At 47.4% G+C, this 15123-nt stretch overlaps 1 protein-coding gene across 1 annotated transcript in view; it reads left to right on the top strand.

The window, feature by feature from the left end:
• The window catches only part of ncf4 (neutrophil cytosolic factor 4), a 42794-nt gene extending 28664 nt beyond the window's left edge, over positions 1-14130 (top strand). Inside the window, exons 8-10 of the mRNA XM_080217378.1 lie at positions 2361-2512; positions 6397-6462; positions 13400-14130. Of these exons, the coding sequence (XP_080073504.1) occupies positions 2361-2512; positions 6397-6462; positions 13400-13601 (420 nt within the window). The 3' untranslated portion in view covers positions 13602-14130. The remainder of the gene's footprint in view (positions 1-2360; positions 2513-6396; positions 6463-13399) is intronic.
• Positions 14131-15123: the final 993 nt, after the last annotated feature.

The following is a 15123-nucleotide window of genomic DNA, read 5'->3' as shown; positions in this document are numbered from 1 at the left end:
TCAGTGTCACGAGTCAGCTTATGTTAACACTGCGGTGTGAAAATCCCCTAGTTGCCACAGTCTATCACCTGTTCCTGCACACTGAGGGAGAATTTAGCTCGGCTAAAGTGCCTAACTAGTACGTCTTTCGTTCTGTGGGAGGGTCGCTGTCTGTGTGGAGCGTGCACATTCTCCACATGTCTGCGTGGGTTTCCTCCCACAGTCCAAAGATAAGCGGGTTAGGTTGATTGGCCGTGCTAAATTGATCCTGCATCAAGGGGATTAGCAGGGTAAATATGTGGGGTTATGGGAATAGGGCCTGAGTGGGATTGTAGACGGTGCAGATGGGCCAAATGGTCTCCTTCTGCTCTGTAGGGATTCTATGATTCTATGAAACCACAGCACCTGGAGGAAACCCACGCAGACACGGGGAGAACATGCAGACTCTGCACAGACAGTGACCCAAGGCAGAAATCGAACCTGTGTCCCTGGTGCTGTGAGGCAGCAGTGCTAACCATAGTTTGGGCCTCTGGATTATAGTCCAGTGACATTACCACTCCACCACTGTACAATTGCCAAAATTAAAAAAAAGTTTGGGGTCTAGGCTAGCTTCGTAAGAAAGCTTGGAGTTTCTCATCTGGTTCCTAACAAACAGAAGGAGAGTAATGGTGGCAGTAATTAGCACTGCCTCACACTGCCAGGGACTCGGGTTCAGTTCCGGCCTTGGGTCACTGTCTATGCGGAGTTTGTGCATTCTTCCGGGTGCTCTGGTTCGCTTTCACACTCCAAAGATCGGTAGGTTAGGTGGATTGGCCATGCTAAATTGCCCCTTAGTGTCCAAAGATATATAGGTTAGTTGGGTTGGCCATGCTAAGTTGTCCCTTAATGTCCAAAGATGTGCAGGTTAGGTGGATTGGCCATGCTAAATTGTTCCTTAGTGTCCAAAGATGTGCGGGTTAATGGGATTGGCCATGCTAAATTGCCCCTTAATGTCTAAAGATGTGTCAGTTAGGTGGATTGGCCATGATTAATTGCCCCTTAGTGTCCAAAGATATGCAGGTTAGGGGGGTTAGCGGTGTATAGGACCTGGACAAGGAGCTCTTTCGGACAGTCAGTGCAGACCCGATGGGCCAAATGTCCTCCTGCAGCATAGTAGAGATTCTATGATTCTCTCTCTTTTGTTAGTTTTAATTTCTCAATAAGTTCTCTTTTCCTTCGTACTGTTTACCCATTCCTCCAACCCTTCAATTCAATTGGAAATCCCCGTTTGTTTGGAAAGAAAGCAAGGGGATATTTTGAAAAGATGGAAGTTTTCTGCTGTGGGCAGATGTTGGCCAGCTGTGCTAAAACAACAGGGCCAACAGATGTGCTAAGTGTCAATGATCTGAGTTTGGCAAGAAGGGGATTTTGTGTTTGGCAAGGAAAATTTATGGACTGTTTCTTCTAACATGACAACTCTTAGCTGCAACAGGTCCATTGCAAAACCAAAATCACCTGGCTTACTTAACAGAAATAACAAGGGGAGGCAAAGGTCGAGTGATATTATTGTTAGACATCAATCCAGAAACTCAGAGGGGGACCCAGGTTCGAATCCTGCCACGGCAGATGATGAAATTTGAACTCAATAAAAAATATCTGGAATTAAGAATCTACCGATGACCATGAAACCATTGTCGATTGTCAGAAAAACCCATCTGGTTCACTTTAGGGAAGGAAACTGCCATGCTTTTCTGGGTGACTGTGTACGTGTGGAATCTGCATGTTCTCCCTGTGTCTGCGTGGGTTTCCTTCAGGTGTTCCAGTTTCCCCCTACAGTCCAAAAGGCGTGTTGGTTAGGGTGCATTGACCATGCTAAATTCTCTCTCAGTGTTCCCGAATAGGCACCGGGGTGTGGTGACCAGGGGATTTTCACACTAATTTCATTACAGTGTTAATGTAAGCCTGATTGTGACACTAATAAAATACTTTAAAGTTAGTTTTGGTCTCTTTATCTGAGAAAGGATGTCCTTGTTATGTAGAGTGCTTTGGTTTCCTCCCACAATGCAAAGATGTGCAGGTTAGGTGGATTGGCCATGCTAAATTGTCCCTTAGTGTCCAAAGATGTGTAGGTTAGGTGGATTGGCCATGCTAAATTGCCCCTCAGTGTCCAAAGATGTGCGGGTTAGGTGGATTGGCCATGCTAAATTGCCCCTTAGTGTCCAAAGATGTGCAGGTTAGGTGGATTGGACACTGGGTTACGGGGTACGGTGAGTGAAAGGACATGGGTAAGACACTCTTTCCGAGAGTTGGTTAGACGCGATGGGCCGAAAGGCCTCTTCTGCACTGTAGGGATTCTGTAATTCATTTCCTCTTTTCTCTCCTCCTCCGCTCTCTCAAATTAGGGCATTCTGAATGACTGCACTGGAATCTTCCCCAAATCGTTCGTGAGGATTATTAAAGATTTGTCGGAAGGAGCACTTGATGTGAAGGAAGGACGCACAGGCGCTCACATCATCCGGTGCATCTACCACGATACCCACTGTTGTGAGATCAGGTATCTGCCGCCCAGCCAAGCATTGGTGGATTCATAACAACCCATAATATTCCAGATTTGATGTAGCGAAATCTCTCAAAGCGCATTGACAAATAACTCAGATAATGTGGCCTCATAGATTGATTTGATTTGATTTACTATTGTCACAAGTATTGGGATACAGTGGAAAGTATTGTTTCTTGCTTACTATACAGATAAAGCATGCTGTTCATAGAGTACATAATAGAGAAGGAAAGGAGAAGCTGCAGAATGTAGTGTTACAGTCATAGCCAGGGTGCGGAGAAAGATCAGCTTAACACAAGGTAGGTCCATTCATTTGCCCAATGGCAGCAGGGAAGAAGCTGTTCTTGAGTCGGTTGGTACGTGACGTCGGACTTTTGCACCTTTTCTCCCAACAGACTGTTGCCTCACAGCGCCAGGGACCCAGGTTCAAATCCTGGCTGGGGTCACTGTCTAGGCGGAGTCTGCATGTTCTCCCTGTAACTGCATGGGTTTCCTCACACAGTCCGAAAGACGGGCTGGTTTGGTGGATTGGCCGTGCTAAATTCTCCCTCAGTGTACCCGAACAGGTGCCGGTGAGGGGCGACTAGGGGACTTTCACAGTAACTTCATTGCAGTGTTAATGTAAGCCTTACTTGTGACACTAATAATTAAATGTTAAACTTTAAGAAGTTGGAAGAGGCTATGTCCGGGGTATGGGGGGTCCTTGTTGTTTTCACTTGAATGTGAGGGGCAATTTGATAGAAGTTTACAAAATGATGGGAGGCACGGATAGAATGGTTAGTCGGAGTCTTTTTCCTGGGGTAAAAGTTTAAAGTTTATTTATTAGTGTCAATAATAGGCTTACATTAACACTGCAATGAAGTTACTGTGAAAATCCCCCAGTTGCCACACTCCTGTTCGGGTACACAGAGGGACAATTTAGCACGGCCAATGCACCCTAACCAGCATGTCTTTCGGACTGTGGGAGAAAACCGGAGGAAACCCACGCAGACACAGGGAGAACGTGCAAACTCCACACAGACAGCGATCCATGCCGGGAATCGAACCTGGGTCCCTGGCGCTGTGAGGCAGCAGAGCTAACCCACTGCGCCAACCCGTGCCGCCCCACAGTAGGAATGTCAGTTCAGATAAAGCCAAAATATTGCGGACGCTGGAATCTGAAACGAAAACGGAAAATGCTGGAAAATCTCAGCAGGTCTGACAGCCCCTGTGGAGAGAGAATCGAGCCAACGTTTCGAGCCTGGATGACCCTTCGTCAGAGCTGCCGAAAGATCATCCAGATTTGAAACATTGGCTCGATTGTCTCTCCACAGAGGCTGTCAGACCTGCTGAGATTTTCCAGCATTTTCTGTTTGTGTTAGAAATCTCAATTACCAGGGGACGTAGGTTTAAGGTAAATGGGGGAAAGTTTAAAGGAAATGTGAGGGAAGTTTTTTTTTATGCAGAGGGTGGTAAGTGACTGGAACACGCTGCCAGAGGGGATGGTAGAAGCGGGTACAAAGCAACGTTTAAGAGGCATCTTGACAGATACAGGAATAGGCAGGGAATAGAGGGATACGGACTGCGTAGAGGCAAACGGTCTTTTAGTTAAGAAAGGCGTCATGTGTTGGAACGGTCTCGGTGGGCCGAAGGGCCTGTTCCCGTGCCGTACTGTTCCTTGTTCTTCTTTGTTCTGTGTAGGGATGTTCGAGGCCTTGCTTCCCTGACTGATAGAAGACAATTTCTGGTGGGTAACCACACTTAGCGATGTTTAATGGGAATCGTGGCTTGTTTGCAGATAGCTAAGGACTCTGCTAAGTGGTGGAATGGTGTTAAGTAGGCTTTGGGGCCTCTGAAAGTTTGAAGTATGTTGTTGGCACCTCAGGCCCACCAATGAAGAATTCCAGCTGTGAGCGACTGAGAAGATTGTGCTTCTTAATTTATTTACTTGTTTCTTAAGAGGCCCAATTCTGGCTCAAACCTCTGCTAGATTTGTTGGATATTTAGCACATTAATTTTTGGTTTTGGTTGGCAATGAATATAAACAAATAAGATGGAATTCTGCTGAAGGACTCAAGGGCAGATGGCAGAACAAGGGATTGACTTAGTAGGATTTGATTTGATCTGACGAAGACCAGAAGAAATTACAAAGGGTTGTGAATGTAGCCCAGTCCATCATGCAAACCAGCCTCCCATCCATTGACTCTGTCCTTACTTCCCGCTGCCTTGGAAAAGCAGCCAGCATAATTAAGGACCCCGCGTACCCCGGACATTCTCTCTTCCACCTTCTTCGGCCAAAAAAAGATACAAAAGTCTGAGATCACGTACCAACCGACTCAAGAACAGCTTCTTCCCTGCTGCCATCAGACTTTTGAATGGACCTACCTTATCTTAAGTTGATCTTTCTCTACACGCTAGCTATGACTGTAACATCACATTCTGTACCCTCTCCTTTCCCTCTCCCCGATGTACTCTATGAACCGTATGTTTTGTCTGTATAGCGAGCAAGAAACAATACTTTTCACTGTATCCCAACACATGTGACAATAATAAATCAAATCAAAACATGATTTGGTAGGCCTTAGGCCTGTTGAACAAGATTAGGGCCCCTGGAACAAACAGTGAGACTTGAAGTGAATGTATAATGGCGCTGGAAAGGTGGGGTCAGTAGCTATCAGTGGATGGCACAGTGGTTAGCACTACTGCCTCACAGTACCAGGGACTTGGGTTCGATTCCCGGCTTGGGTCACTGTCTGTGTGGAGTCTTCATGTTCTCCCCATGTCTGTATGGGTTTCTTCCGGATGCTCCGGTTTCTTCCAAAAGACGTGCTGGTTAGGGTGCATTGGCCATGCTAAGTTCTCCCTCAGTGTACCCGAACAGGCGCCGGAGTGTGGCGACTAGGGGATTTTTACAGTAACTTCATTGCAGTGTTAATGTAAGCCTACTTGTGACACAATAAATTAAAATATTTAATTCAAGGGGGAATGTGCCTGCAATCAAAAGTGAGAATCTCACACAAGTCCAATAGGTTTATTTGGAAACACGAGCTTTCGGCGCGCTGCCCCTTCATCAGATGAGTTCCGAAAGCTCGTGATTCTAAATAAATCTGTTGGACTTTAACCTGGTGTTGTGACACTTCTTACTGTGCCCACCCCAGTCCAACGCCAGCATCTCCACTTCATTGCAGTGTTAATGTGAGCCTACTTGTGACACTAATACATAACTTAAAAAATTTAAAATCTAATTCAAGGGGGAATAGGAGTGAGAATCTCACAACACCAGGTTAAAGTCCAAAGAGCGGTGCGGTAGCACAGTGGTTAGCACTGCTGCTTCACAGCTCCAGGGTCCTGTGTTCGATTCCCGGCTTGGGTCACTGTCTGTGTGGAGTTTGCACATTCTCCTTGTGTCTGCGTGGGTTTCCTCCCGGTACTCCGAATTTCCTACACTGTCGAAAGATGTGCGGGTTAGGTTGATTGGCCATGCTAAGAAATTGCCCCTTAGTGTCCAGGGATGTGTAGGTTAGAGGGATTAGTGGGTATAATGTGTAGGGATATGGGGGTAGGGCCTCAGTGGGATTGTGTTCGGTTCAGACTCGATGGGCCGAAGGGCCTCTTTCTGCACTGTAGAGTTCTATGATTCTTTGATTCCAACAGGTTTATTCTGAATCACGGACTTTCGGAGCGCCGCTCCTTCCTCAAGTGAGTTCCGATAGCTCGTGATTCCTGTTGGACTTTAACCTGGTGTTGTGAGACTTCTTACTGGGCCCACGCCAGTATCTCCACATCATTGCAGCGTTAATGTGAGCCTACCTGTCAAACTAATAAATGGACCTTAAACTGCAATACTTCATGGGTTAAGAGTGATTATTGTTCAGCGTTTCACACACTTTCTCCTTTCACAGGAACGTGACCCTGAGAGGTAGCATCCCCGTACACCCGGACTACACAGAGCTTCTGTCCTTGATGAGGTATTGTCGGAGATAACCCGTTGTTGGAGTCGTAACCGTTGCATTGATTTATTTTTCTCTCCTTGCTCCTGGCTTCACTTCTTTTTTTGGGCTGAATTTTAGTTCAGTCACAAACGTGAGGCAATCCTAGTTGCCTTCTCTTCCATTCCTCCCCTCCCTCCCCCACTACCCCAGCAACACCCCCCCCCACCCACCCCAGACTCAGTTGGAGCTCCATCGTGTTTACCAGACAAAGAGCCTCCGCCATGCCAACCATCTGGCACTTGCGTCGGGCATCAGCTTTTCCAGCCCTCCAACGCACCATTGAACTGGGCAGCCGGTGATAGAAACCCATTGTTGGTGGCTCCCTCGGAGTGGATTATATTCGCTCGGAGCCTCCCCTTCGGCTTGTCACCCTTCCAGGAATTTTCAAGGAGCCTCCAAGAATTGGTCAGGCCACGTTGGGAGGGCTGTGTACAATTCTGGTCACGCTGTTACAGCAAGGATATTATTAAACTGGGGCAGGGTGCAGGAGAAAGATTTACCAGGATGTTACTGGGACTGGAAGGTTTGAATTATAAGGAGAAGCTGGGTAGGCTGGGACTTTTTTTTCCCCTGGCGTGTAGGAGGATGATGGGGTAGTGGTTTATAAAACCATGAGGGGCAGAGATAAGGTGAAGAGGCAAAGGTCTCTTTTCCAGGGTCAGGGAGTCAAAATTAGAGGGCAGAGGTTAAAGGTGAGAGGGGAAAGATTTAAAAGAGACCCGAGGGGCAAATTTATTAGGGTGATGTGTGTGTGGAACGAGCTGCCAGAGGAGGTGGTAGAGGTGGGTACAATCACAGCATTTAAAAGACATTTGCACAGGTACATGGATGGGAAAGGTTTAGAGGGATAGGGGCCAAACGCAGGCAAATGGGATTAGTTCAGTTCAGCAAACCTGGTCAGTATAGACGAGTTGGGCCAAAGGGCCTGTTTCCGTGCTGTATATCTCTACGATTCTAAGGGTTATGCCACACAATGCACAGTAAATGTGCTCTCCTGGCGATCGGTTATTACCGGAAATAGTGTGTGAATTTCTCTCCATCGCTTTGAACGTTCGTCATGGAAAGGTTTTGAAGATGTGGGGGGAAGGACACTTATTGGTGTTGGAGGAAGCTCTGAGATCGTTTACAGGGTTGATTCCCGGGATGAGGAAGGTTGAGCAGGTTGGGCCTATGTCCGTTCGAGTTTAGAAGAATGAGGGGTGATCTTATTGAAATGTGGCATTACTGAGGGGGCTGAAGATGGAGCGAGGATGGATTTTTAATTCATTTGTGGAACATGGGCTTCGCTGGCTGGGCCAGCATTTATTGCCCATCCCTAGTTGCCCTTGGAGGGCATTTGAGTGTCAAACACATTGCTGTGGCTCTGGAGTCACATGTAGGCCAGACCGGGTAGGGATGGCAATGTGGGCAGCACAGTAGCACAGTGGTTAGCACAATGCCAGGGGCCCGGATTCAGTTCCAGCCTTTGGGTGACTGTTTGTACGGAGTTTGCACATTCTCCCTGTGTCTGTGTGGGTTTCCTCAAGTTGCTCCAGTTTCCTCCCATAGTCCAAAGACATGCAGGTTAAGTGCATTGGCTGTGCTAATTTGCTCCTTAGTGTCAGGAGGATTAGTAGGGTAAATGCGTGGGGTTATGGGGATAGGGTTTGGTTGGGATTGTGGTCGGTGCAGACATGATGGGCCGAATGGCCTCCTTCTGCACTGTAGGATTCTATGATTTCCTTCCCTAAAGGACATTAATGATGGGTTTTTCTGACAATCGACAATGGTTTCATGGTCATCATTAGATTCTTAATTCCAGATTATTTTTATTGAATTCAAATTTTACCATCTGCCGTGGAGGGATTCGAACCCGGGTCCCCAGAACATTAGCTGAGTTTCTGGATTAATAATACAGTGATAATCCGGAAGAAACCCATGCAGTGAACATGTAGTCTCCACACAGACAGTGACCCAAGCCGGGAATTGAGCCTGGGTCCCTGGCACTGTGAAGCAGCAGTGCTACCCACTGTGTTACCCGTCAGTTGGGTATATAATTTGACAACATTGCTTTCTGTTTCTTTATTAATATACACTAATTGACTTTTCTCTGAATGCATGCTGCAGAATGTAAATATCTGGGATTGTAATTGGATGTCCCACCTGACAGTTCCATTTCCCACCTTTTTAGCATTTAGATGAAACCAGAAGCAGGAATAGGCCATTTGGCCCTTCAATCCTGCTCCACCATTCATTTTGATCATCATCAAATTCAATATCCTAATCCCCCCTTCCCCCCATATCCCTTGATCCTTTAGCCCCAAAAGCTATATCTACTTTCTTCTTGAAATCATGTAATGTTTGGCCTCAGCTATATTTAGTGATCGTGAATTCCTCACCACACTCTGGGTGAAGAAATTTCTCCTCACCTCAGTCTGACCCCTAGTTCTGGACACCCCACACCATCGGGAACATCCTTCCTGAATCTCCCCTCTCTAACCCTGTTAGAATTTTATAAGTTTCTATGAGATCCCCTCTCACTCTTCTAAATTCCAATGAATACAATCCAAACCGACTTAGTCTCTCCCCATATGACGGACCCGCTATCTCAGGAATCAGCCTGGTAAACCTTCTCTGTGCTCCCTCTACAGCAAGGACATCCTTCCTCAGATAAGGACACCAAAACTGTACACAATAATAAAACACCATAACAAAGAAGACTACGGACCATGTGTTGGAAAATGAATCATAGAACCCTACAGTGCAGAACGAGGCCCTTCGAGTCTGCACTGAACACAATCCCACCCAGGTCCTACCCCCGTATCATACCCACTAATCCCTCTAACCTACGCATCCCTGGACACTAAGGGGCAATTTCTTAGCATGGTCAATGCGCCTAACCCACGCACCTTTGGACTGTGGGAGGAAACCAGAGTACCCAGAGGGAACCCACACAGACACGAGGAGAATGTGCAAACTCCACACATACAGTGACCCGAGCCAGGAATCGAACCCAGGACCCTGGAGCTGTGAAGCAGCCGTGCTAACCCACTGTGCTACCGTGCCATCTATGGGATGAGAATGGATAGGTGCTTGATGACGAGCACAGGCATGATGGGCCAAAGGGCCTCCTTCTGTCCTGTAAAACTCTACGGCTTGTCTCAGGCTAAGTATAGAGCTCCCACGACTGTCCTGGCTGGGATTAACTAATCCAGCACAGTCTAAGAATTGTGTTTGGGATCACTGTTCTAACAGGCACAGAATCCATTGAGTCTGATCAGTGGGGCCGCTCCACTGAAACACAAGTCAGGAGTGTGATGGAATACTCTCCACTTCTCTGGATGGGGGCAGCTCCAACAACACTCAAGAAGCTCAACACCCTCCAGGACAATGTAGCCCGCTTAATTGGCAGCTCTAGCACCTCCTTACAGAGGTGTTAATCAGATACGATGCACAGTGGCACCACTACAATGACTCACCAAGGCTCTTTCGTCAGCACCTTCCAAACCCCCAACCTCATCCGTCAGAGGGTTAGATAGGGTGGACAGTGAAAGCCTTTTTCCTCGGATGGTGATGGCTAACATGAGGGGACATAGCTTTAAATTAAGGGGTGGGAATTATAGGACGGATGTCAGAGGTAGGTTCTTTACTCAGAGGGTAGTAAGGGCGTGGAATGCCCTGCCTGCAGCAGTTGTGGACTCGCCAACTTTAAGGGTGCTCAAATGGTGAGTGGATAGGCATATGGATAACATTGGAATAGTTTAGGTTAGAGGGTCATTAGATTGGTTCCACTGGTCGGCGCAACATCGAGGGCCGCAGGGCCTGTACTGTGCTGTAATGTTCTATGTTCTATGTAGAAGGACAAGGGCAGCAGATACCTGGGAAATTCCACACCCCACAAGTTCCCCTTCAAGCCACTCACCATTGGCCTTACTTTCACTGTGGTTGGGTCAAAATATTGGAACTCCCTTCCCAACAGCGTGGTGGGTGTACCTACACCACAGGGACTGCGGCGGTTCAAGAAGGTGGCTCACTGCGACCTTCTCAAGGGGCAATTAGGGATGGGCAACAAATATTGGCATGGCTATAGCGACAGCCACATCTCATGAACAAGCTAAAGAAAGTGGCCCTGAGAAGTCCCATTCCTCTCCCACCCTCCCCAACCACCAAGAGGTAGGAATTCTCTACTTGGGAGGGTTGTGGATACTTAGGGCAGAGTTTTATGGCCTCGCTCATCCTCCCCCCCAAACCTATACAAGCCCACTTGAGGTCAACAGACCTTCCCATGGTCCTCCCCCTCACCCACTCTGGCAGGCAGGATGGGAAAAGTCTGGCCTCATTGCTGGCTAGATTCAAGGCTAAAATTTTTCTGCCATCTGTAAGGGAATCAAGGGACCTGGCGATAGACCAATTTCAACTCTCTTTTGCTGTTCTGTTGGATGTCCATCCCACCAAACTGCAGCAGAATAATTCAATTCCAGATGCTGACACCACAACACTTAACGACCCAGGGAAAACCGGTCACTTTTGTTGACTATATGGACTCAACACAAACACATCCTAATCCAAATCTGGAATTCCTATAGAGAAAAGCAACTTCCTATTCAAAACATTTATAATTGCGGTTGCTGTCCAAGTATAACATGCTAGATGAAATGTTAATACTCCACACACCAGACTCATAATCCATCCCGTACTTTTCTATTCCAAAGTACGCGGGACTCTAGGTCTTAGAATCCCAACTGTGCAGAAGGAGGCCATTTGGCCAATCAAGTCTGCACTAACTCTCTCTGACAGAGCATCTTAAGATGTGTGGGTTAGGAGATTGGCCGTGCTAAATTGCCCCTTAGTGTCAGGGGGATTGGCTCGGGTAAATGGAGTTATGGGGATAGGGCCTGGGTGGGATTGTGTTCGGTGCAGACACATTGGGGAAAATGCCACTATAAGATTCCCTGAAGCCCTTTCCCCATCTTATCCCTATAACCTCACACGTTTACCATGACCAATCCACCCAGCCTGCACATCTTTAGACACTAAGGAGCAATTTTCCATGGCTAAGGCACAGTGGTTAGCATTGCTGCCACACAGCGCCAGAGACCTGGGTTTGATTCCTGGCTTAGGTCACTGTCTGCGCGGAGACTGCACGTTCTCCCCGTGTCTGCATGGGTTTCCTCCACGTGCTCCGGTTTCCTCCCACAGTCTGAAAGACGTGCTTGTTAGGCCATGCTAAATCCTCCCTCAGTGAACCTGAACAGGTGCTGGAGTGTGAGGACTAGGGGATTTTCACAGTAATTTCATTGCAGTGTTAATTTTAGCCTACTTGTGACACAAATAAATAAACTTTAACCTGAACATTTTGGGACACTAAGGGGCAATTTATCGTGGCCAGCCCCCCCTAACCTACACATCTTTGGACAATTTAGCATGGCCAATGCATCTAACCTGCACATCCTTCAGACTATGGGAGGAAACCCACGCAGACACAGGGAGAATGTGCAAACTCTGCACGGACAGTTGCCCAAGGCTGGAATTGAACCTGGGTCCCTGGTGCTGTGAGGCAGCAGTGCCACCGTGCCACTCTTACTGGAGCCAGTCACCTTGTGACACCTCAACTAAATTGTCTCACTTGTCTCGCAAGTGAGTGTCAGCAACCCAGTCATAGGGGTATCATGACCAGATCCAACCCTGCGCTGCACAGTTTACCACCAAATGTCACTAGAGAACAAGCAATCATTCTAAACATGAGTTCTGACATGAGGTCATTGTCCTGATGTGCTGGGGACCAGGGTTCGAGTCCCGCCACAGCAGGTAGTGTAATTTGAATTCAATAAAAAACCGGAACTGAAAAGTCGACTGATGACCGTGAAACGAATGTCCTTTTAGGGAAGGAAATGAAGTCCGAGAACAGGTTGAGATCATTTTGGACTCAAATAAATGCATCAGCCCCTCCCCCCAGGAATCTCAGCTAAAAGCACCAAGTCGGTGCCCAGAGGCAGGCGCTGGGAAATCTGCCACCCTTACCCAGTCTGACTTCTTTGGTTTGATTTATTATTATCACATCTATTAACATACAGTGAAAAGTATTGTTTCTTGCGTGTGATACAGACAGAGCATACTGTTCATAGAGAAGGAAAGGAGAGAGTGCAGAATGTAGTGTTGCAGTCATAGCTAGGGTGTAGAGAAAGATCAACTTAATGGGGGATAGGTCCATTCAAAAGTCTGATGGCAGCAGGGAGGAAGCTGTCCTTGAGTCGGTTGGTACATGACCTCAGACTTTTGTATCGTTTTTCCCGACGGAAGAAGGTGGAAGAGAGAATGTCCGGGGTGCGTGGGGTCCTTGATTATGCTGGCTGCTTTCCCGAGGCAGCGGGAAGTGTAGACAGAATCAATGGATGGGAGGCTGGTTTGCGTGACGGATTGGGCCACATTCATGTCCCTTTGTCATTTCTTGCGGCCTTGGGCAGAGCAGGAGCCCATACCAAGCTGTGATACAACCAGAAAGAATGCTTTCTATGGTGCATCTATAAAAGTTGGTGAGAGTCACAGCAGACGTGCCAAATTTCCTCAGTCTTCTGAGAAAGTAGAGGCGTTGGTGGGCTTCCTGAGCTATAATGTCAGCATGGGGGGACCAGGACAGGTTGTTGGCGATCTGGACTTAGAGGTGACTCCAGACCCACAGCAACGTGGTTGACTCTTAACCGTGTTGTGAAATATTCAAGCGTTCCATTCAGTTGGAGGGCAATTAGGGACGGGTAACAAATGTTGACCCAGCCAGTGACGCCCACAACCATCCCCCCCCACCCCCTCCGTGAATGAAGATGATGGTGAGTCACCTGCAGTTTTCATAGGTCCGAATACTAACCTTTATCTATGACTATGGTACCATGGTTCACTTGCGTTCTTTAGACTTAAATGTCCTCTCTTGACTTTCCAGGACTGAATTTGGGAAGGAGGACATTGCCCTTAATTACCGCGACCCAGAGGGAGACATGGTGCGCATTATAGACAACATGGATGTTGAATTAATGGCTTTGGAGGCCAAAGTTCACTCAAAGGTCAAGAGGTCTGACTTTGCCCCATGGGAGTTACATGTGACCAGAAAGGCTGATCTGTCGGTGTACAACACTAATCCATGAAGCTGTTTACTAGCAGAACCTGCAATCAGAGTTTGCCAACAAAGGCCTTTTGAATTGGTTCTTTCTCAGTGACCCTGCTCATCTGGGGAGGAATATTCTTTGGGTTGCTGCCTCTATATTTCAAAGATATTTAACTCTTACCTCATCTGCATCTTTTGGCTCATTTGGCCACTCTAGTCTAGTCTAGGAATTTGTCTATGGCCAGAGCTTGTATTATAGAATCCCCACAGAGCAGAAGGAAGCCATTCGGCCCATCGAGCCAGGAACAACTCTCTGACAGAGCATCTTACCTAAGGCCTATCCCCGTAGGCATGGACTTACCCTGCTAATTCCCCCTAACTTACACACAAAGGGACAATTTAGCACGGCCAATCCACCTAACCCACACATCTTTGAACTCTAAGGGGCAATTTTGCATGACCAACCCACCTAACCTGCACAAATTTGGATTCTAAAGAGCAATTTAGCATGGCCAATCCATCTAACCTGAACATCTTTGGACACTGAGGGGCAATTTTGCCTGACCAACCCAACTAACCCACACATCTTTGGATTGTGGGAGAAAACCAGAGCGCCTGGAGGAAACCCACGCAGACATGAGGAGAGTATGCAATCTCTGCACAGACAGTGACCCGAGCCAGGAATCGAACCCAGGTCCCTGGAGCAGTGAAGCAGCAGTGCTGACCACTGTGTTACCATGCCTCCTTAAGGCATTGCTTTCCACATCCTAACCACTCGCCACGTGAGCAGTTTGGGTCACTGTCTGTGCGGAGTTTGTACATTCTCCCCGTGTCTGCGTGGGTTTCCTCCGGGTGCTCCAATTTCCTTCCACAGCCCAAAGATGTGCGGGTTAGGTGGATTGGCTATGCTAAAGTTGACCATTACTGTCAGTGGGACTCGCTAGTGTAAATGCATGGGGTTATGGGGATATGGGCTGGGTGGGATTGTGGTCGGTGCAGACTTTATGGGCTGAATGGCCTCCTTCTGCACTGTAGGGGTTCTATGATTCTAAGTGATGTGAAAACCAGTCCGAAAGACATGCTGGTTAGGTATATTTGTCATGCTAAATTCTCCCTCAGTGTACCCGAACAGGCAACTGGGGGATTATCACAGTAACTTCATTGCAGTGTTAATGTAAGCTGACATGTGACACTAATAAATAAATTTAAAACTTAAGGTTGGGTGTCAGATCGCCATTCCTTCATTTGCCAATAAATACAGATTGACCGTGGGTTCATGAGATAGGTCAGGCCCAATGGGCTGAATGGCCTTCACCTCTCGGTCCTTATTTTCCATTGTTTCTCAGTATCGGACCAGTCCCCTCAGCAGTGTAGTAGCCGACCTTGTGTATAATGCAGACTCCCTGTCAGTGCTACGTTTACATCCCGTAACTCTCTGTGACACTCGGCTCTCGCTGCCACTCTATTAGAAACCAGCATTCTGTCTCACCGCCAGCGATGCTGTGGAAGATCTGGTTTATTTATTGTTAACCGTCAAAATAAAAACAAAATTGTTATCAAGG

This window comes from Carcharhinus amblyrhynchos, chromosome 35 (genome assembly GCF_965287045.1).
Source record: "Carcharhinus amblyrhynchos chromosome 35, sCarAmb.v2.hapA, whole genome shotgun sequence".
NCBI lineage: Eukaryota > Metazoa > Chordata > Chondrichthyes > Carcharhiniformes > Carcharhinidae > Carcharhinus > Carcharhinus amblyrhynchos.
This window is presented reverse-complemented; position numbering and strand designations above follow the sequence as displayed.